This window comes from Microplitis demolitor, chromosome 6 (genome assembly GCF_026212275.2).
Source record: "Microplitis demolitor isolate Queensland-Clemson2020A chromosome 6, iyMicDemo2.1a, whole genome shotgun sequence".
Lineage (NCBI taxonomy): Eukaryota > Metazoa > Arthropoda > Insecta > Hymenoptera > Braconidae > Microplitis > Microplitis demolitor.
In genome coordinates, this window is record NC_068550.1 from 292,729 (window position 1) to 317,317 (window position 24,589).

The 24,589-nt window shown below is 34.5% G+C and overlaps 1 protein-coding gene across 2 annotated transcripts in view; it reads left to right on the top strand.

Moving 5' to 3' along the window:
- The first annotated feature begins 18,071 nt into the window (after positions 1-18,071).
- LOC103572802 (gamma-aminobutyric acid receptor subunit beta) overlaps positions 18,072-24,589 on the top strand; it is a 74,085-nt gene continuing 67,567 nt past the window's right edge. For both annotated transcript variants that reach the window (XM_008551582.1, XM_008551583.1), the window contains exon 1: positions 18,072-18,220. In XM_008551582.1, the coding sequence (XP_008549804.1) occupies positions 18,111-18,220 (110 nt within the window). In that variant the 5' untranslated portion in view covers positions 18,072-18,110. The remainder of the gene's footprint in view (positions 18,221-24,589) is intronic.

A 24,589-nucleotide genomic window follows, 5' to 3' on the forward strand; every position in this document is an offset into this window, starting at 1 on the left:
TCGCCAATTTTTTTCTTATCTACTTTCATTATTATTTTTCATTTTTTATTTTTTAGTCTCTATTTTGTAAATTATTTCATCGTGATAATTCCACTGGTCTAATCGCAAAATGGTTTTCCAGCAAGTCCTTCCTCTTTTAGTAGGTACATACATGTGAGTGCGCTTTTGCTCGCACGATTTCAGATAGCAAAAGGTCAAAGCGAACAAAAAAACTAATAATAATAAAAATAGTAGTACAAAAATTGTTAAAAAAACAAAATAAAGTAAAATTTTGAAATTTATTTCATAAATATATATATATAATTTTTTTACTTTAAATTAATGCCATACGTCAAAAAAGTATCAACACAGAAACGCAATTTTAATTTTTAAAAAATTCATGACATTGATTTATAACAAAACAAAAAAAATGTTAAAATCGATGTGAAAAAATAATGACAGACAGTTTTGTGTATTTTTTTATTATTATTTTATTTTATTTTGTATGAAACATGAACACATTTAGATGATATATTTTTTTAGTCTGATGTGGATATCATGTTCAGCCTAAATATGGATTCATATCCTCGCTGTGAGCTGTGAAAAAAGGTATACCGTACACATATATAGGGAGATGAATAGGTGAAGGAGGCTATAGGGGGATGAATAAAAGATGGGGATGAGGATAAAGTATAGCTGTATGTTATGAGACCACGTGTAAGCGCACTGACTGCTATGCGTGTGAGCCGGCTCCCTGCTACTGCAGCCTCGCGTGACTCGGATTTTCTATCCGTCTTGCTGTATATATATATATGTACTAAAGTATGAGCATTTATTTATATATATATATATATATATATATATATGTTTTTTGTATTTAGTTTCTTTGACTACGATATTGGTTGCTTGAATTCAGGGTACAGGTTATCCTTTATCGCTTTTTCCGATACTAGTCGCGTGTGTCAGTATACATCGTATTTTTTTTTCTTTTTTTTTTGGTTGAAAAAAAATCAGATACTTTTTAACTTTACAATAATTAATTTTGAATAATTATGAAAATTGAATTTATGAGGAAATTTATATTATATTATATATAGACTATATTAATCGCGTGATTGATCGCATCATCAACATGAGCGGCATTAGGTAACAAGCCGAATTATCCGTGTCGACGAACCTTCCACTAATAATAGCTAGTGTCGCGTGTAAAGTCCGGTATTTACCGCGCGTCTCATTTACCACGTCGTACTATGGTGTGGTTCATCATCCTTCAGTTCTAGCCCCCCATCCTGATAACCCTCGGCTTTTGTGATATCTGTCCTCCTGCTGCTGCTCGACTCACCACTTGCCTTATCGCCAGATCTGGCTAATATTTTGACAATGCGTTCAATGACGTCGTCCAACATGTGATTACACACTTGTTTTAATCCCTATTCTCTGTTTGCAGCTCAATTATTTACACTGATATACTATTATAATCCCATGATACATTTATTACATTTATTTAAAATAATTCGTTGGAAGACTGATTCAATAACAAAACAAAAAAAAAAAAAAAAAAAAAAAAAAAAAAAAAAAAAAGAAAACAAATAAAAATAGCTGCATGATCCCGGTGCAAAATACAAAGCTGGGGATTATCAAAGTATAGTAAAGAGTGTAAAAGGTGATAGTGGTGGTGGGTGTAAGTAGTAGTAGTCCCTATCCCATCTGACACCTCGGCAGAATCTAGCCTGGCGTTTAATATCGAGCCCGCATGCGCCAATACGGCCTCACCCAAATTCCGTTAACTACTTTTCTGTTTGTATGACGTCATCAGTCCTCACTACTTCTTGTAGCTGGTGCTGGTGCTACTGGTGCTACTGGTTAATGTACACAGACGAAATTTTAGATGGAAAATACCGTCTATCGTATTTTTGGTTAAATGAAAAAAAATATATCAAGTTAAATTACTAAATTTATTACTACATTTCCGGGTTATATTATTTTTCGTTCACCGTGATGAAAGAAAAAAAAATAGTAAAATATTCTTTATTATGTTTATTTTCACAAGCAACGTTTTTTTTTTTTTTTTTTTTTTTTAAATGATTCTTTCTTTTCTCATATTCGACAGAATGACGAGAATTTTCATAGTACGTCAATAAGGTTTTTTTTTTTTGATTGTATTTACTGTTGACTATTTTTAAATAGTATCGGAAAAAAAAAATAAATTTTATGGAAACAAAGAAAAAAACACTTTTCGATGGTGAATAAAGCATGTAATAAATTTTATTTCAGAAGATTGACACGTTAGTTTACTGTTATTGTTATTATTTTTAGTTGGATTGAAAACCTACTCGGAAAAGAAAAATTGAGTAGTGGGAAAGCGAGAGGTGAAATGATGGCATTGGCAACACAACATGCATAACATGTAAAGAGAGTTCTCCATCGAGGTGGTTTCTCTTTTCGACACGTGCATATCCCACGTCGTTTCCGGCAATCCCCCACAATCGTCGGGATATTGTGCTACACGAACGTACGTTAAATCGCGGTATGTACAGCTCACAGAATCTTTTTCCCGACCAACACCAATGGGAACTACATCAGCGATATTTGAGGTTTTTCTCAATACAAGAAAAAGAGGACCAACTAAAAAATAAAGCTCAATAAAAAAACTAAAGTGCAGAAACCAAGAGAAATTCATATAAAAAATCGTGAGAAGAGGGAAAAAAAAGAACGAAAGAAATAAAAATGAAAGGCAAAAAAAAACTTACTAAAATTTCGCATATGCATTTTCTTTTGCGATTACAGAGTGACGAGAAAAGAAACCAGGTACTTTATCCAAAATTTCATGCACTTTTTTATTATATATATATTACTTTTTTTTTTTTTTTTTTTTTTTTTTTTTCATTTTTTTTATTATATAATGGAGAAAAGAATTTCCGAATATGCCGCAAAGAGATTGTAATAAAATAAAAGTTGAGTGCGCCATATGAAAGTATCGAACAACTTACTATCGGAAGATATTATACGCATATCCAAGCATTTTTATTTAAAATCTAAAAGTATCAATAGTCATACTAAAAAGAGTAACTCTGCATAAAATCTACATTCAAGACTTTAATGCTCTTGAAAAATATATCCATATATTTTTATAAATTCCTAGTGATGATTATATAACCTTAACATTAATCTTTGATGTGTTACAAAGCTTAATCCAAAAATAAGATTTTGATTAATAGGTTCGTATTAACCTTGAAACTAAAATCTTAATATAGAATTTATAAATATAATCAAATAAAGTATTAAATGATTAACTTTTTTAAGGCTTTATATCTGATTAATTTAATTTCTACACAAGGTCTTTTATCGATTCCGTCATAATAAAATGAAAAAAAATAACAATAACAATAAGGTAAATAATATACTTATTATCGGAAGAGTTGACAGCATGTTGAAATGAATGAGCCAATCTTGGAAACAACTTTTAAATAAAATAAATTTGTTAAAGGATCGAGTTTACAGACAATCAGTCGGCATTTACATCCTTGCAAACAAAAACAAAACACATAGTCATTAAAATTACACACTTGTACAAATTGACGCACACATTGGGACATGAATTTGCATGTTACACAAATATCCGCGTATGTATAAATTACTCAGCCACATGTTGAGTCGTAAATGTTGAATAGACTTTGAATATACGATATTGTAGCCCTGTAGAGGAAATGGGTGGCACAGTGCGACTAGCAACAGCAGTTGCAGAAACAGGAGGAATAGAAGCAGTACCAGCAACCACGAAACCTGATAAGTCTTGCGACAGTGAAGTTGCCAATCCACTTGGAATTTACCTACTGAATTTCAAGATAAACTAAAAGCACAGTCATGACACGTTTAACGTTATATATCTACGAATTAACTATAATATATAGATAGAAGATATGTGTATATAGATATAGGAAGAGATTCAGAGACTGATAGAGCAGGAGCATTGGCATTACCAGTCAGTGAAACTAGACGATAGATAACTAGAACTTGAGTTGGAATTTAATGACAATGAGCTATTCGTAGCAGCCAAATGTCATCAATGTGGGATCCTTCGAGTGCATCAATCGACAGTACATCACTACGGATATCTATTGAATACGCTCAAGATTGTAGAATCAAGATGCTGATTGTGAATTATTTAAGAGAGATGATCATATAATAATAACTTTACAGTTCAAGATTCAATGCTTCAATATTATCCTCTAATTGTAGGAAATAACAATTTCCTTGTTGGATCCTTAGATTTACTATATTACAGGTTGACAATTGATCCTAATTGGCTGAAATAAAATAATTTTATCTGGTTTAACAGCTGTAAACTTGGATATCCCTTATTTAATCAACATGAGGATCAATGACGTTTAACAATAAACTCCAATGATTGCCATTGAAAAAGGATAATATGTAATGGGCATGTGAAGGCGTTGAGAATTCCCTGGATGGTCATCAGTTGGTAGCTTGACGGCCAGTACTCTTCGGCTACTCTACAACGTTATATTCTAGCTCAGATCAAAAGATAAAAAAAACAAAAAGGTGAAGAAAAAAGTATCCCCATTAGACGAAGAACAAAAAATAGTTGAGATTGGCCAGCACGTACCGACGCGCAACGTTGACCAAGATCAATAGGTAGGCCACAAGCTATCCCAGGCCGCGACACGACCAGAGATTCTGTCTCTTTCATTTCCACCAGCTACTACCTCACTTTTACATACACCCACACACACACACACACACACATACATATACACATTACCTCTCTACCCACAGCTGGTATATCTTTCTCCGTTTTACCATGTCCCACGTTGATCTGTAGCGCAAGCGCGAAACTTTGCACGTACTCATCGTACTGAGGGGGTGCACACCATACCACACTACACCACACCATTATCCATACACAGTGTGTAGACCGGCAATGTAGTTAGGGTTTTCTCACAAGCTTGTAAGCGATTGAAGCTGTGAAGAGGTGAAGAAACGAGAAGAAGAAGAAGAAGAAGAAGAAGAAGAAGAAGAAGAAGAAGAAGAAGAAGAAGAAGAAGAAGAAGAAGAAGAAGAAGAAGAAGAAGAAGAAGAAGAAGAAGAAGAAGAAGAAGAAGAGAAAGAAGTATAAGATAAAAAAGGAGGATGATACTCAGCTACTGGTCCTCTAGTGGCATTGGTGCTGATGCTGGCACTGGCACTGGCAGAGCTTGAGGTGGAGATGGAAATAGAGATAGTGTTGAATGTGAGGAGGGTACTCAAGAGTATTTGTGGATAGCATGTTTCCAGCTGGTACACACTCTTGGGTTCACCGGCCCTTTTACAACTCCAACCTACATGAGATACTAACATTTGAGTATCGGACCCGGATACTTTACCCCTCAATATACGATTCATTCAATTCTTTAGATCGAGTTTATTGCACTATATTGGGGATTTGCTGGATAATTATCATTAACAGAAATCCAAAAACCATAACAACATTAGCTAATCGGAATATCTATCTCTCAGCTGGATGTTATGGAGAACATTTCAATACGATAACCCGGGTTAACCTAGCCTCTCCTCAGAACACATGTGCACCTCCAAATACACATAATCCAGTGACACGTTGACAAGTGTGTGAGCCACTTGGGATTGGTTAACTAACCCAACGGACAATGTCCAACGTTCCTTGCAGGATGATAACGCGTCGCTTGGGGTATATATATATATATAGATATGCCACGGAATATTAGGTGTTAGCAACCGGGATCGGCGATTCATCTGCATATGATAGCCGACAAACATATACTAACAGTACACATACTGCTATAGAAACATCCGATTACTAAAATGGTCGACGTAAAGCTTTTGCTGCAAGAGATCTAGGTCTATTGAGTTACAACAATTACATTGCTTTTGCTTTTTAAACATTTCCTTTGGCGTGTCACTTACACACAATCAAATAAACCGATATACCCAGGTACACTTTATAGCACACAAGCTTTTCGGCTCCAGTGAGTGGATGTAAACTCAAGCCAATCGAATCTGTTACTTGGATGCAGCAATTTCGCGGGCAATCGTTTGCCATCGTGGTTTCAAGGTATTTTCTTCTATGGAGAGGTTACGGTTGATTGCATAGTCACGCAAACTAGAATTTAACTTTCCTACCAATTTTGTTACGGTGCTTGTTTGTTAGTTTTTATTTACTTATTTCGCTTCGGTGGTGGTGGTGGTGGTGGTGGTGGTGGTGGTGGTGGTGGTGGTGGTGGTGGTGGTGGTGGGTAGTTACCTTAAAAAAGGAAAAAAAAAAATAAAATAAAATAAAAAAGCAGTCTTTCATATGTGTTGGTCACAGCTGCCGCTGGCACTTTGTAAATAGATATAGTAACCTTAACGTGTATCCAGCATCAGCTATCATACACTCTTTTGTATAAGTAATTGAACATAAAAATGTCGATTCACGCGGAGTAAATTATTTAACTATTGTGAGTATTGACATGTGTGTATGTGAGTCTATATATGCATATATAACATAAACATGGAGATGTCCAAACGCATCCGGTGGATGAAAAGCATCTACATAAAAACGTCAAATCATCTCTGTGTGCGTTTATTGTCAAAGTTATGTGTACATACATGTATATATATTGATAGATATATATGCAGACACATGTGTGTCATTTCTCTTGTGTTATAACGTGCTCTCTATCTTGCATTTACGAGTGATGGTATACTATATGGAAGCCCACTATGTGTTAGGACGGATAGCCATGTATGGTTGGGTGAACGTGATGGCAGAGGAGATTAATTTGCTTCCAAAATATATATCGCTGTTATATACACACCAACACGACGGCTTTGAACTGGCTATTCATGCTTTGGATTATTATGATGATTATAATAACGACATCGACGATGATGGTGATGATGATGATGATTATGATAATAATAATAATAATAATAATAATGACGATAATAACGTATACAACATCGTGCGGTAAGTTGGATCTTGTGTAGATTATTATGTGCAAATGTTAGGTCAAATCGTGGTACTACAGGATCAGCAACATTTTCCAACTGTTGTTTTCTGGCTTTTTATTTTTTGAGCATTTTATTTCTGGAACACGAAAAAAAAAACAAAAAGAAAAGTATTATATTTTCAAACAGCCAAGTAGTTTTAACATTAAAGTGTATATAAACGAAACGGAGCTAATGGGAATTTGGAGGTATGCAAATGGGGATTATTATTTAAAATACTTTGGGTTTATTTTTAAGGAGGTGTTGTATGGGAATGTTTAGCTGCTAATATAATAATATAATAATGATAATAAAATGTTATAAGCAAGTGTTGTTGTTTGGAATAATATTGTGGAACTACCGGGATAACTCGACAACACACTTGAGTACGCTGTAATCAACGTTGACATTTGAATTCAGCGGTTATTCCCCCGAGAGTTTAACGAGGTGTCTTATTCCTACAATTAAGTGTTTGCACACAATTGGCACTTATTACTTTGAGGACTCGTTTAAAGCAAACGAACTTTACTATAACTCACTGGGTATTTCAGCTGATGTGTGTGTGAGGGTGTTTAATGTTAATTTTAATAATATATATACCGTATTTTATTATACTTATATTTAGTTTTAGTTTTATTTATTCGGACTTTAAAGAGCACAAAGTTGGTTGCAGCACATAAACCCGATTTGTTACGACTCAAGCGAGTTTTAATAGCGCGCTCTGACGCTCCTTTGGTCTTCGACCCTCAAACTCACTCGAGCGGGAATAAACCTAAACACTGTCTCTACTTCCGCCGTCTAAAGTTAATGTCCATGTGTTGGTACTTATATATATATATATATATATAAACGCATAAACAATATGTGCGTGTATGTGTACATGTGATTTCTCAATGCCATGTGAACATATATATATATATATATATATATATATATATATATGTATATAGCTTGGCAAAGTACGAGCTGAACCCTTCTCTCTACTCTCTTGTGTGTTCTCTCTTCAGTAGACTGCTCGAACCAATTTTCAACGGACGATCGATCCTACAGGAGTTTACGTGCGATATAGAAGACGCCACGCCGGATGCATTGCACTATTCTCTCTTTCTCTTTCTCTTTCTCTTTCTCTTCTCTGTTTCTACACTCGACAAGGGGTTTTAGACTTTTAGAGGTCACAGAGAGAGATAGCGAGACGAGTAATATGAGACCGAGAGATATTGAAAGCAATTATGTTAGTAGCTTCAGGCCAAGTATCGGTCAATTTAACTTTTCCAAGTCGAAACTTTGAAATATGTTTTTTTGACTTTTATTTCACTTTTTTTATTTTTATATTTATATTTATTACACAAGCTACGCCTTTTATTTATGAAAAAAAATTTAATTACTGAATCATAAGCCCCAGAAATTTATTTACATTTAAATACACGAGGAAACGTGTCGTGCGAGTTGAAAAGCTCATACATCCAATGAATAGCTAATTTTTTTTTTTTTTTCTGTTTATCGTTCGCATGTTTTATGAAAAATAAAAGGATAAAATTTTATACTGTGTAAAGTTAAAATTAAATGTCTCTCAAACAAGGAGCCGATGAATGAAGAGTTTCATTCAAGATTAATAATACTAAAGTTTTTTTTTTCTTCTTTTTTTTCTTTTTTTTGATGATGAAATAAAAAATTCATTTTGCCGAGAATCTTAGAAAAATCCTAGATAAAACTTAGAAAAATTCATTTCACTGAGAATCCTAGACAAATCCTAGAGAAATCCTAGAGAAAACTTAGAAAAATTCATTTCGCTGAGAATCCTAGAGAAATCCTAGAGAAATCCTAGAGAAAACTTAGAAAAATTCATTTCACTAAGAATCCTAGACAAATCCTAGAGAAATCCTAGAGAAATCCTAGAGAAATCCTAGAGAAATCCTAGAGAAAACTTAGAAAAATTCATTTCACTGAGAATCCTAGACAAATCCTAGAGAAATCCTAGAGAAAACTTAGAAAAATTCATTTCGCTGAGAATCCTAGACAAATCCTAGAGAAATCCTAGAGAAAACTTAGAAAAATTCATTTCGCTGAGAATCCTAGACAAATCCTAGAGAAATCCTAGAGAAATCCTAGAGAAAACTTAGAAAAATTCATTTCACTGAGAATCCTAGACAAATCCTAGACAAATCCCAGAGAAATCCTAGAGAAAACTTAGAAAAATTCATTTCACTGAGAATCCTAGACAATTCTTAGAGAAATCCTAGAGAAAACTTAGAAAAATTCATTTCGCTGAGAATCCTAGAGAAATCCTAGAGAAATCCTAGAGAAAACTTAGAAAAATTCATTTCACTAAGAATCCTAGACAAATCCTAGAGAAATCCTAGAGAAATCCTAGAGAAATCCTAGAGAAATCCTAGAGAAAACTTAGAAAAATTCATTTCACTGAGAATCCTAGACAAATCCTAGAGAAATCCTAGAGAAAACTTAGAAAAATTCATTTCGCTGAGAATCCTAGACAAATCCTAGAGAAATCCTAGAGAAAACTTAGAAAAATTCATTTCGCTGAGAATCCTAGACAAATCCTAGAGAAATCCTAGAGAAATCCTAGAGAAAACTTAGAAAAATTCATTTCACTGAGAATCCTAGACAAATCCTAGACAAATCCCAGAGAAATCCTAGAGAAAACTTAGAAAAATTCATTTCACTGAGAATCCTAGACAATTCTTAGAGAAATCCTAGAGAAAACTTAGAAAAATTCATTTCGCTGAGAATCCTAGAGAAATCCTAGAGAAATCCTAGAGAAAACTTAGAAAAATTCATTTCGCTGAGAATCCTAGACAAATCCTAGACAAATCCTAGAGAAATCCTAGAGAAAACTTAGAAAAATTCATTTCGCTGAGAATCCTAGAGAAATCCTAGAGAAATCCTAGAGAAAACTTAGAAAAATTCATTTCACTGAGAATCCTAGACAAATCCTAGAGAAATCCTAGAGAAAACTTAGAAAAATTCATTTCGCTGAGAATCCTAGACAAATCCTAGAGAAATCCTAGAGAAATCCTAGAGAAAACTTAGAAAAATTCATTTCACTGAGAATCCTAGACAAATCCTAGACAAATCCCAGAGAAATCCTAGAGAAAACTTAGAAAAATTCATTTCACTGAGAATCCTAGACAATTCTTAGAGAAATCCTAGAGAAAACTTAGAAAAATTCATTTCACTGAGAATCCTAGACAAATCCTAGACAAATCCCAGAGAAATCCTAGAGAAAACTTAGAAAAATTCATTTCACTGAGAATCCTAGACAAATCCTAGACAAATCCCAGAGAAATCCTAGAGAAAACTTAGAAAAATTCATTTCACTGAGAATCCTAGACAAATCCTAGAGAAATCCTAGAGAAAACTTAGAAAAATTCATTTCACTGAGAATCCTAGACAAATCCTAGACAAATCCCAGAGAAATCCTAGAGAAAACTTAGAAAAATTCATTTCACTGAGAATCCTAGACAAATCCTAGACAAATCCCAGAGAAATCCTAGAGAAAACTTAGAAAAATTCATTTCACTGAGAATCCTAGACAAATCCTAGAGAAATCCTAGAGAAAACTTAGAAAAATTCATTTCGCTGAGAATCCTAGAGAAATCCTAGAGAAATCCTAGAGAAAACTTAGAAAAATTCATTTCGCTGAGAATCCTAGACAAATCCTAGACAAATCCTAGAGAAATCCTAAAAAACTTAGAAAAATACATTTCGCTGAGAATCCTAGAGAAATCCTAGAGAAATCCTAGAGAAAACTTAGAAAAATTCATTTCACTGAGAATCCTAGACAAATCCTAGAGAAATCCTAGAGAAAACTTAGAAAAATTCATTTCACTGAGAATCCTAGACAAATCCTAGACAAATCCCAGAGAAATCCTAGAGAAAACTTAGAAAAATTCATTTCACTGAGAATCCTAGACAATTCTTAGAGAAATCCTAGAGAAAACTTAGAAAAATTCATTTCACTAAGAATCCTAGACAAATCCTAGAGAAATCCTAGAGAAAACTTAGAAAAATTCATTTCGCTGAGAATCCTAGAGAAATCCTAGAGAAATCCTGGAGAAAACTTAGAAAAATTCATTTCGCTGAGAATCCTAGACAAATCCTAGACAAATCCTAGAGAAATCCTAGAGAAAACTTAGAAAAATTCATTTCGCTGAGAATCCTAGAGAAATCCTAGAGAAATCCTAGAGAAAACTTAGAAAAATTCATTTCACTGAGAATCCTAGACAAATCCTAGAGAAATCCTAGAGAAAACTTAGAAAAATTCATTTCGCTGAGAATCCTAGACAAATCCTAGAGAAATCCTAGAGAAATCCTAGAGAAAACTTAGAAAAATTCATTTCACTGAGAATCCTAGACAAATCCTAGACAAATCCCAGAGAAATCCTAGAGAAAACTTAGAAAAATTCATTTCACTGAGAATCCTAGACAATTCTTAGAGAAATCCTAGAGAAAACTTAGAAAAATTCATTTCACTAAGAATCCTAGACAAATCCTAGAGAAATCCTAGAGAAAACTTAGAAAAATTCATTTCACTGAGAATCCTAGACAAATCCTAGACAAATCCCAGAGAAATCCTAGAGAAAACTTAGAAAAATTCATTTCACTGAGAATCCTAGACAAATCCTAGACAAATCCCAGAGAAATCCTAGAGAAAACTTAGAAAAATTCATTTCACCGAGAATCCTAGACAAATCCTAGAGAAATCCTAGAGAAAACTTAGAAAAATTCATTTCGCTGAGAATCCTAGAGAAATCCTAGAGAAATCCTAGAGAAAACTTAGAAAAATTCATTTCGCTGAGAATCCTAGACAAATCCTAGACAAATCCTAGAGAAATCCTAGAGAAAACTTAGAAAAATACATTTCGCTGAGAATCCTAGAGAAATCCTAGAGAAATCCTAGAGAAAACTTAGAAAAATTCATTTCACTGAGAATCCTAGACAAATCCTAGAGAAATCCTAGAGAAAACTTAGAAAAATTCATTTCACTGAGAATCCTAGACAAATCCTAGACAAATCCCAGAGAAATCCTAGAGAAAACTTAGAAAAATTCATTTCACTGAGAATCCTAGACAATTCTTAGAGAAATCCTAGAGAAAACTTAGAAAAATTCATTTCACTAAGAATCCTAGACAAATCCTAGAGAAATCCTAGAGAAAACTTAGAAAAATTCATTTCGCTGAGAATCCTAGAGAAATCCTAGAGAAATCCTAGAGAAAACTTAGAAAAATTCATTTCGCTGAGAATCCTAGACAAATCCTAGACAAATCCTAGAGAAATCCTAGAGAAAACTTAGAAAAATTCATTTCGCTGAGAATCCTAGAGAAATCCTAGAGAAATCCTAGAGAAAACTTAGAAAAATTCATTTCACTAAGAATCCTAGACAAATCCTAGAGAAATCCTAGAGAAATCCTAGAGAAAACTTAGAAAAATTCATTTCACTGAGAATCCTAGACAAATCCTAGAGAAATCCTAGAGAAAACTTAGAAAAATTCATTTCGCTGAGAATCCTAGACAAATCCTAGAGAAATCCTAGAGAAATCCTAGAGAAAACTTAGAAAAATTCATTTCACTGAGAATCCTAGACAAATCCTAGACAAATCCCAGAGAAATCCTAGAGAAAACTTAGAAAAATTCATTTCACTGAGAATCCTAGACAATTCTTAGAGAAATCCTAGAGAAAACTTAGAAAAATTCATTTCACTAAGAATCCTAGACAAATCCTAGAGAAATCCTAGAGAAAACTTAGAAAAATTCATTTCACTGAGAATCCTAGACAAATCCTAGACAAATCCCAGAGAAATCCTAGAGAAAACTTAGAAAAATTCATTTCACTGAGAATCCTAGACAAATCCTAGACAAATCCCAGAGAAATCCTAGAGAAAACTTAGAAAAATTCATTTCACTGAGAATCCTAGACAAATCCTAGAGAAATCCTAGAGAAAACTTAGAAAAATTCATTTCGCTGAGAATCCTAGAGAAATCCTAGAGAAATCCTAGAGAAAACTTAGAAAAATTCATTTCGCTGAGAATCCTAGACAAATCCTAGACAAATCCTAGAGAAATCCTAAAAAACTTAGAAAAATACATTTCGCTGAGAATCCTAGAGAAATCCTAGAGAAATCCTAGAGAAAACTTAGAAAAATTCATTTCACTGAGAATCCTAGACAAATCCTAGAGAAATCCTAGAGAAAACTTAGAAAAATTCATTTCACTGAGAATCCTAGACAAATCCTAGACAAATCCCAGAGAAATCCTAGAGAAAACTTAGAAAAATTCATTTCACTGAGAATCCTAGACAATTCTTAGAGAAATCCTAGAGAAAACTTAGAAAAATTCATTTCACTAAGAATCCTAGACAAATCCTAGAGAAATCCTAGAGAAAACTTAGAAAAATTCATTTCGCTGAGAATCCTAGAGAAATCCTAGAGAAATCCTAGAGAAAACTTAGAAAAATTCATTTCGCTGAGAATCCTAGACAAATCCTAGACAAATCCTAGAGAAATCCTAGAGAAAACTTAGAAAAATTCATTTCGCTGAGAATCCTAGAGAAATCCTAGAGAAATCCTAGAGAAAACTTAGAAAAATTCATTTCACTGAGAATCCTAGACAAATCCTAGAGAAATCCTAGAGAAAACTTAGAAAAATTCATTTCGCTGAGAATCCTAGACAAATCCTAGAGAAATCCTAGAGAAATCCTAGAGAAAACTTAGAAAAATTCATTTCACTGAGAATCCTAGACAAATCCTAGACAAATCCCAGAGAAATCCTAGAGAAAACTTAGAAAAATTCATTTCACTGAGAATCCTAGACAATTCTTAGAGAAATCCTAGAGAAAACTTAGAAAAATTCATTTCACTAAGAATCCTAGACAAATCCTAGAGAAATCCTAGAGAAAACTTAGAAAAATTCATTTCACTGAGAATCCTAGACAAATCCTAGACAAATCCCAGAGAAATCCTAGAGAAAACTTAGAAAAATTCATTTCACTGAGAATCCTAGACAAATCCTAGACAAATCCCAGAGAAATCCTAGAGAAAACTTAGAAAAATTCATTTCACTGAGAATCCTAGACAAATCCTAGAGAAATCCTAGAGAAAACTTAGAAAAATTCATTTCGCTGAGAATCCTAGAGAAATCCTAGAGAAATCCTAGAGAAAACTTAGAAAAATTCATTTCGCTGAGAATCCTAGACAAATCCTAGACAAATCCTAGAGAAATCCTAGAGAAAACTTAGAAAAATACATTTCGCTGAGAATCCTAGAGAAATCCTAGAGAAATCCTAGAGAAAACTTAGAAAAATTCATTTCACTGAGAATCCTAGACAAATCCTAGAGAAATCCTAGAGAAAACTTAGAAAAATTCATTTCACTGAGAATCCTAGACAAATCCTAGACAAATCCCAGAGAAATCCTAGAGAAAACTTAGAAAAATTCATTTCACTGAGAATCCTAGACAATTCTTAGAGAAATCCTAGAGAAAACTTAGAAAAATTCATTTCACTAAGAATCCTAGACAAATCCTAGAGAAATCCTAGAGAAAACTTAGAAAAATTCATTTCGCTGAGAATCCTAGAGAAATCCTAGAGAAATCCTAGAGAAAACTTAGAAAAATTCATTTCGCTGAGAATCCTAGACAAATCCTAGACAAATCCTAGAGAAATCCTAGAGAAAACTTAGAAAAATTCATTTCGCTGAGAATCCTAGAGAAATCCTAGAGAAATCCTAGAGAAAACTTAGAAAAATTCATTTCACTGAGAATCCTAGACAAATCCTAGAGAAATCCTAGAGAAAACTTAGAAAAATTCATTTCACTGAGAATCCTAGACAAATCCTAGACAAATCCCAGAGAAATCCTAGAGAAAACTTAGAAAAATTCATTTCACTGAGAATCCTAGACAATTCTTAGAGAAATCCTAGAGAAAACTTAGAAAAATTCATTTCACTAAGAATCCTAGACAAATCCTAGAGAAATCCTAGAGAAATCCTAGAGAAAACTTAGAAAAATTCATTTCACTGAGATTCCTAGACTTTTTTTTTTAGTAGTTAAAATTCAGCGAAAACACTAATCGCCGTTTGCTCATAAAAATTTAAAAAAGTTAATTTGTCGAAACTTGATATAAAATATAAACTTTTAATAAAACGATAGTACACAGCATATAACTTTTTTAATCACGTAAGTAGATGTTGTAGTAATAATCAAAGTTTGTTTCTTTTGACAAGCTAAAGCCCAACTCGATTTACTTGGTAGTTTTAAGAGAAGAGGGAAAGAAAAAGAGAAAGAGAAAGAGAAAGGAATTAAGTGAGTAAGTGAGAACAATGCTAAACAAATCTAAAACCCATCATACTCTCGATATTATTCAAAGTTAAATTTGATTCCCTGTGTTTTAATAAAATTGCCACTTTTTAAATTTAAACTCCCGCCATTAGTCTTGCATAACAGCTAAAAATTAATCTAATCTTGGAAAAGTTTAACCGTGCAATTTCATCCGGACGTATATGAATGAGAGTTACAATCACGCGGAATAAGTCTCAAGAAAAATTTACACTTCTGCAGAAGGAGGAATCTAGTAAGTTAGTTCTCGGCATATATAGAATCGATTCAAACTCTCTACTCTACTCTACTCTACTCTACTCTACTAAACTCTATTCTATTCTATTGTAGCTAGCGGCTGGCTGGTTGGCTCTTTGGTTATATTACTGTTAAATTTATACATTCAACGGTATTAACGATCATCCGTTCCTCTTAATTTTAATTCTCTTACTCTTTTGACTGGTAGATTGATCGACTGACATTCACTGGAACCTGATGATGCACCATTAAAAAATACATTGACATTAAATATAGTTATTCGATGAAGCCACCAACGACTTCCACCACTCCCTAAGGCGTTAGAGGTAAGCAAGATCGAGTTCCAAACGTTAAACGGTAAATTTTCGTGGATAGCTTCCAAGTAGACCAGCTGCCCCGATTAAAGTACCCAATTGACCCTTGCATCGGGGAAATCTGATATCATACCCCTAATACACTCTTCACGACAAGATATACATCTTTCACAAATATATATATATATATATATATATATATATATATATATATATATATATATATATATATATATATATATATATATATATATTGATATAGATATTTTATTTTTTTTTTTTTCTTATCCGACGTAAATCAATTGGTTGAATGATCTTACCAACAAAAATAACAAATAATAACTATAAACAACACAAAAATTCCCCGATGATTTAACATGCTGTAAATTTATTTTGAGAATCCGTAGCATCGGGTGAGGACATGAATTCTCGTATGTGAACGTATCACTGGGGATTCACTCTAATCTCAAAAGACTTTACTGTGCAGAATACGCCAAGATAAGATCTCAAATACTTTGAATATTTGCTGCATAAAACGTGTTAAGTTATATTTGAATTTTTAAATATTAGCATTTATTTGAATTTGAAAACAATAATAATGATAATGATGATAACGATAGTTTTTTTTTATCTTTCCTTTTTTTTTTTTTATTTTATTTTTTTTTTTTTTTTGGTTAATAACCAGTTGAAAGCACGTGTCGATAATGTCTGACTAAAGACACAGCAGTTTCCCTAGCACGTACACACACATAATGTGTATATGAGCGCGTGTCTGTGCGTAAGCGCGCGTGCCAGAGGATAGTGGCCCCGTACTCGAAAGCAGGGCAAGGGTGGCAGCAGCCTCCGCTTGTTTACAGGCTGATGGTGGTGTTGGTGATGACCGTAAGGGGAGAAATGAGTGCCGAGGAGCGCTTGTGCGCACCACCACCAGAAGCTTTCGCAGCCAGCAAACTAGAGGAACAAAGACAACTGACGAAAGAGTAAGCGAGAGGGTTGAGGAAGTTTATTGTGGTGGGGACGTTAGCAGAAGATAGCACGTTATGCATAACAACAAGACAGAGGGAGCTGAGAAATTTTAGTAGCAGGGATAAACGGCGAATTGTGCGCGTGCTCGTTGCGCCGGCCGGGTTATCCGTGAGGGTCGCCACTCCCGAGCGCGGCGTAGCGCGGGTGCGACCGTCCGAGAGATGTCCAGTGAAAGGATCAAAGTGAAGAGGAGCGACCGGCAGACCGGCGGCGCCAAACAGGCTCCGGATTCTTAGGAGAGGACCCAAACGAGGCCCTGCCGCGATAAGGGCCCCGATAACAATACCTTCCCTCCGGTCCCATTATTTCCCTTATTCCCGGTGTGACGTTTTCCCAGCAAATAACAAAAACTTGTCGTCAAGAGAAATCGTTATAAATTCGTAGCAACAGAGTACCAGCAGCGGTAGCAGCAGCGGTTGCAGCAGTAGTTTACTGCTTTTAAAATATATATATCTTTATATTTTGGGACTGTGACATTAAAGTTTAAATAATAATTGTGACACACTGTTTTTATGGATTTATGATAATTTTTCTTTTTTTTTTTTTTCTATTTTTTTTTTTTTAATAATTAAATATTTTGTTGTTGTTGACAAGTGCGTGCGTGGTGTTGTATTACAAGTGTTGATTGATAATAAAAGTATAAAGTATAAAGCTTCTGGTGAGCTGGAAAGAAGCAGTAGCTCTGGCAATAGTAAGCAAGGAGCCAACTTCCCGCGACTGGGAAGTAGGCATCCTTAGGGATTCAACAACGGTTGTGGAGGACTTGGTTGTGTTATCTACGGCGACTACCATCATCCAGAAGCTGGTGGTAGTTGTACAGTTTAGGACTATAAAAAGTAAAAAAATTTGTGCTGTTGATAAAGAGAAAAGCGGTGACGGAGGTGGAGGAGAAAAAGAACGAACGCTTGAGGGTGGCTGATGATATGATAATACTGGTTGATGGTTAAAGCCTGGCAGTAAAGTGCTTTCCAAGTGTTTTGCTGAACCAACAACATTATAATAATAATCATCATTATCATCATCATCAACAAAAACACCAACGACAACAACAACAACAACAACAACAACAACAACAACAACACGACAAACAGCAACTGAAGCAGCATCAGCAGCAGCAGCGGTAGCAGCAGCATAAAAGCTTCAAAAGAGGCTCTAGTGATTTATATTTATAAATAAGGGCAATATAGACAGGAAGTAACAATGAAGTCTTATGCACCAACAGCATCGTCCTCGTGGAGGAGCCTCACACTTTTAGCGATCACCGTCGCTCTTCTACCCACCTTACACCACTCGCTCTTCGTGCAAGCCGCGTAAGTAATTTAACATAAATTTATGTCAGTTAGCTTTATTGTTTACGACAAGTTCAGCGAGTCATATGTTTTATAGTTGAGACACGTTGACAGGTTGTTGTTGTCGGTTAAATAGTTTGTGCTGTCGCTGTTATTGTTAGAGTCGGAGAAATTGTTTAGTAAAGTTATCCAGTCTGACAGGAGAACTTGAGCAATTCACGTTAAAGTCGTTGATAAATAGACGAGTTCTGATGCCATTGGTTAAAGTTTTCTCCTAATGAGAAAATCAAACATCGACCGCGGCAAACAGTTACGCGATAATTTCCTTAGCTTTCGTAAACTTTGTTCTAACCCTGTTAATCCTCTTGACTGACACCTAAGATGAATATGTTTGATTGTAATATTTTAGTATCGTAATATCTCAAAGCTAACTCTGGCTCTGCCAACTTAAGGCCGCCTATCAACTGAACGTTTCATCAGCTATACATATATCTGCATATATGTATATGTATAATTATAGGGTGCTTACACGTGGATCTGCCGTCAGAGAGTATTGTGTGCTTTTGCGGTTCCCAGTGGTGTCAATGATCCCACCACTAACTAACGCAACTAAAGGGTCCTTTGCCTGTACATTGATTGACGTAGATAGGCTACCATGTACCATCAACGTCCTACTCTTAACCCATTAACTAATTGCCATCCCATTATCACCTGGACAAATACCATTACTATAGATATATAGATATATACTGTTACTGCTGATCAATTATCATCTTGGTCCCAGGTGGAATTCAATTGGAGCACTGGAAAGACAAACGTTTAACTTTGAACCACCGAGGACGAATTTCACATGGGAGCTACTTTTTTGTTTTTTTTTTTTTTTTTTCTTTATTATTTTATCTGAAGCACCAATTTCATTATTTCGCTTTTTTCTTTTTTCTTTTTCTCTCTGTTTCTATTTTTCATTTAGTTTATTTTATTCTCTTTTTATACGAGCCCTCAACTCTGGTGTGTTGGTAGATATAGAGAGAGTGAGAAAGTGGAGTAGAGTAGCAGTAGTTGGTCCAGCGATCCCAAAAGCGTCGTCATCCCACGGGGCGGCTGCGAATCGATTCCGGGTAAATGTGGGTGTGCGTGCCAGAGTGTTTGTTGTTGTGCTGCTACTGGTGAAACGAGCGGGGAAAGCTTCTGCCACTATTGCCACTACTGCCACTACTACTCCGCTGTTACTGTGCTGTGTACTGTCCGTTCTATTACTCTCTGCAATATATATCTCTCTGTTTAAACTTTCCATACAGACGTTCTTTGTTTCGTTTTCACCCTTTCACTGTTGACGGTTCACACACACACACACACACATTAAAAGGGGAGCTTTGTCTTGGGAAAGCACACGCGTTTGCATATAGTAAACAAATGGATGCAAAAGCATCAACGAGTAGTGTGTCACTAAGTTAGAGAGAATACACTAACTGGTATATTCGAGGCTATCTCTCGATAACTGCTCGTTGGAAAATAGTGTTGGTAAATTCAGGATAACCTTGTTGCTGCTACTGTTATTGTTGGTGTAGTAGTAGTATCCATTATGGCAATCACGTTGATCCGATCCAGTTCTCGATCATGATTTCGTTATCAAAAATAAATCTAATTTGCAATTTTTATTAAAAGACATATTTTGCTGTCTAATTCCAGAATATTACAGAATATTCCGCAATGCTGTATATGCAGTTTTTAACTTTGTTGTAATTATGACTGGCAGAAAGGACTTAAAAAAAAAAATAAAAAAAAAACATAAGTTTGTTTATTAATTTAAATTATTGGGATTGATGTCTCTGCGTAGGCATTGCGTGTTTCACGTCATTGGGGAATACAATCCCACGTGGTAAATCGGTTGGTAAATTAAATCATCGTGAGCCCCTGATGAATTTCTTAATTAGTAACCTGTCACTCATTCCTACCCTCTCACCCTCTCACCCTCTCACCCTCTAATCATCTCTTCATCCTTTTCTCTCTTTCTCTTTACTGGCACTGTAAGCTTGTGACTGCTTTCCTCTTTTACGACAACTAAGTATGATAGTCACGCATTGTTTCCAAGGAGAACAACACACCAGCCATCAGCCAGGCGCATGCATTTACATCGTATTGGAAACCGCATTTAAAGAGACTTTGGTTGTTTTGTTGTTAAGTCAAACGTCAGATATTTTAAGTGATTCATTAAATCCCACATCCTGTTTGTTTAAGCTCATTTTTTTAATAGTTTTTTTATAAACTTTGAATTATTAATATTAATGACAATCACTGTCGTAACAATTTCATCATGATGCTTTTTATTGAATAATAATTCAATTTTTATAACTGAAGATGAAAAAATAATAAATACTTTACTTTCATTCACACAGTATTGAGGTGTTTACTAAAATTACATAAGCGATTGCTGTCAATAACTTGGACGTAGAAACCACTTTAAAAGTTACTACATAATCCATGAATAAGGAAAAGTTTATTTGCTCTTTGAGTTTATCCTCAAACTCTACTTTTATTTTCTTTTATTTTCCTCTTCTATACCATAGATATTTTTATATTTTCAACAAAAAAAAATATATATCTAGTAAAAAATATTGACGTACGGACAAGTTGTGTGTACAGATATCACGGCAGAAATTTTACCTGTAAAGATAAAAAAAAAAAAAAATAATCAAACAAGTAGTCTGTGTGTACGTACGTGTTAACGACAGGGCTCAGATAAAAATTTTTATGCAAAAAGTATTACTTGGACGTCCAGAACTGCTCGGCTGCTGTAAACATTCAAAGGCAACTTCACCGTATGCTTTTAGTGTCTCGCTTTAACTTACATTTTCTGTAACAGAATATTTTTTTTTTTTTTTTTTTTTTTCCCGTCAAGTCTAGAGGCTTTTTTCCTTCTGACTTGTACACGAATACGCAATGTATTTTAAAGTGGGAGAGTGTAGAGAGCGTAGAGAAGAAAACATTGATCAAAGTCACGTGATATTGGCGTAGTTGGTCTCTCTATGTGTGTCTGGCGCTTTTTGCGCTAACTCAGATAATCCTATTAAAATATCGATGTCATTTCAGATAAACCAAGTAATATTTTATGTAGTTTTCCTTAATTACTTCTGTGTTATTAAACATACAGCAAGTGGATTACTGCTGATTGGTTAATATTTTAAAAAACTCTAAAACTAATTTATATTCCTGTTGGTTTCTCTGGGTTCGGAAAAGCTCTTTATGGACCGCCAAAATAAACTCTGGAAATACAGGTTTATATTCCATATTCCTAATTTTATTTAACTTTAACAAGAAATGAACAAGTTTAATGCGAATTTTATAAGTTTCGCTAAAGTTTTACGTTGGATCGATTGCAACGGTAGTAACTCGAAATTTCGGATCGGGATGCAGCTCCTCCCTATATATATATATGAAAACAGAGAGAGAGAGAGAAATTATATATATATATATATATAGAATCATAGCAGCCCCCGGCCAACTTTATGGCTCTTCTCTTCAGCTGGTTCACTCTCTAACTCTCTCTGACTCTTTCTCTGACTCTCTCACTCTTTTAGTGGTTCCCTTTACGTCTCTTGGCATCGCAGTGAACTTGCCATGCCACACCTCACGGCAGGCATGGAGTGCCGCAGCACGTGATTCGATTTAACTAGATTCTCCCACGAACCCTCGTGCATTTATTGCAGAGTCGGCGCGCGCGAATCGACGCAGAGAGCGCGCCACACACACCGACCGATACAGATACCGAGATGGTATAAAGAAAATTTAGGAGAGAATGAGGTTATGAATTCCCAGGGCGTTCACGTGGAAGCTTCACCGCATCATATTCTATTCTATTCTATACTTTACTACCACTATTCCTATTGCTTTTACTATTACCTATCATCATCCTGGTGCTCAATGAACAATCTACTGAGCCAACGAGTTTCAATTAAAACACAATCATTTAATCACATTTTCCTTTATATATTACACCAAAGGATTATTTTTGACGTCTATTGTTTCGTTGTTATTATTATTATTATCATTATTATTTATTAATATTATTTAATAATACCCAGATTACGTTACATGCTCGAGATAGAAACTAGGATATATTGAATGGATATTATTTCCATAAATACCATCACAAGAATACTATAATTTTGATTAAAAAAAAAAAAAAAGAAGACTGAATAATAAAAATGGCATGAGTTTTTAAGCCGCATTCTTTTTATAACATTTTCCCCCGACCACAAATCTTCCGTATTCTATTTTAGTCTTGAGCCGCGTATCCCTCAAGGGTCAAAATCGATCGTCAACTGGCTATAACTATAACAAACTACCTCTACCACTAGCCAGTATCGGGAGTATCTACTAATACACATTCCTTAGGTCTTCAATACATTAACAACAACAACAACAGCAACAGCAACAACGATGAGAATGATAATAATAACGGTGTTATATACCTACTATACACATACCTTGACTCTCGTTACTTCTGTCCCTGGCTGTATACTTGGATTGCTATTCTCTGGCATTGAGTTGTGTCCCCGTTTGAGCGATTATCAATATTTACGCTTGGTCTTTATTCTTCCACCTGTTTTACTCTTTCACGCCCTATACCTTTTTGACTATAACGACAATAACGATCAAGACGACAACCTAGAGATCCACTTGATCTACCGAGACTACAAGTACCCAGAGCTGTCTACGTCCACACACACCTTATCCTTATTCACAGCAACTGTCTACCACACAGCAATATCTCTGATCAGAGTAGTGCACTCGTCCCAAGGGCTGTGCTCTTCCACAAAACGTGGCAGTGATCCAAATCCTACTCTAGTCTCAAAGTTTTACCGAAAAATAAAATCATCCTTATTTTTTAAAACTTTCCCCTAAATTTATCAAACTGACATCTTTTTTCATTTTAGCTTATTTAAAGTCTCTCTTTTTAATACAAATATATCTTATAAATGTCTTACAGACGGCACTATCTAGTGTCTAGTTATTCTATTGGTAAGGGAGAAACCACAGTCTCAAGCAAACTTAAAATCTACCATCTACCTCATTGTCTTTATCGGCTCAGATCAATCTTGGTGATAAATTCAAGTGCCCGAATTGAACGGAAACATGCTCGTTCGATCTCATTCGATATACCCATCGAGTTACAACTGCTGCTGGTTACAACTGATTCCATATAAATAGATATATATAGATATATGTGTATGGTGTATACTGATAATGCCAATAGCAAGTAGCAAGAAACTCAGCCAATCGTTACTCCATCCCCAATAATTCCTTTCTCTTATTCTCTTTCTTTTATATATATACATAATACTACTACTTCTAGTATGACTACTACAACAACAACAACAACAACAGATACTGCTACTTTATGCTTGTTTTAGTCCTCAGGCATTATTCATGACTCTCGTTGAATAATAGAATTGTGGGCTGACTGGAAATTGCGAAAATGTAAATGATCTGACAATCTAATCGTACTTGCTTATATACATATACGTACTATGGATTGTGGACTGTATTTTATCGACAAGATAGTATTGTTTTGTAGATTTCAATAATAATTATTTTTTTATCTGGATAAATTAAAGCAGCATGGTGCATGTAGGCGATATAGGCGGATGGAAAATTGTGTATGGATGGTACGGGTACTGAAGTACAACTGGTAGTGCAGCCAGTCTAATTTTCTTGTCGATGGTTTGCCCTCCCTTTCCGGTAGTAGAGTGACCTACTTCCTCAACGGAGGAAAATGTGGGCGATCGTGCTCACTGGTGCGGCGATCGGATGTTGTTTACTCTCTCGACACTCTCTGTACCAGTTAAGGGTTTTAGCGAGTAAAGTGCCAAGATATATGTCAAATCCATATACAAAATACAATCTTTTATTTTAATTATTTTACTTTACGCCTTAATGTTTTACTTAATGGCTTCAACAACTTTATGATGCATTTTATAAAATTCAAACGGACAAAACTGCCCCAGCTACTTCGGATTTAAAAATAACTTTATTTTTAAATTTACTTTTACTTAAAATGTCACCGTGACTGTAATAGCATGGATGCTGCATAAATTATTAACATAATAGAAGAGTTATTATTATTATTATTATTTTTTTTTTCTTTGAAATGGGGGCATACAAGTAATTAACTCGGCAAATTAAATTTTTCACTTTTAAAATTAATTCACTTAAATGGAAATGCTATTTTCGTTCTCTATAAATCCTTGAATAGAATATTTAAATATCAATCCACATGTCAAAATGTCAAAAGCTTAAATTAATACAACAAGGTTTTTTTTTTTTCAAACCACTATAAAAATATATATAAATATATATGAATGTAAATTGATACGTCAAATAAAATAA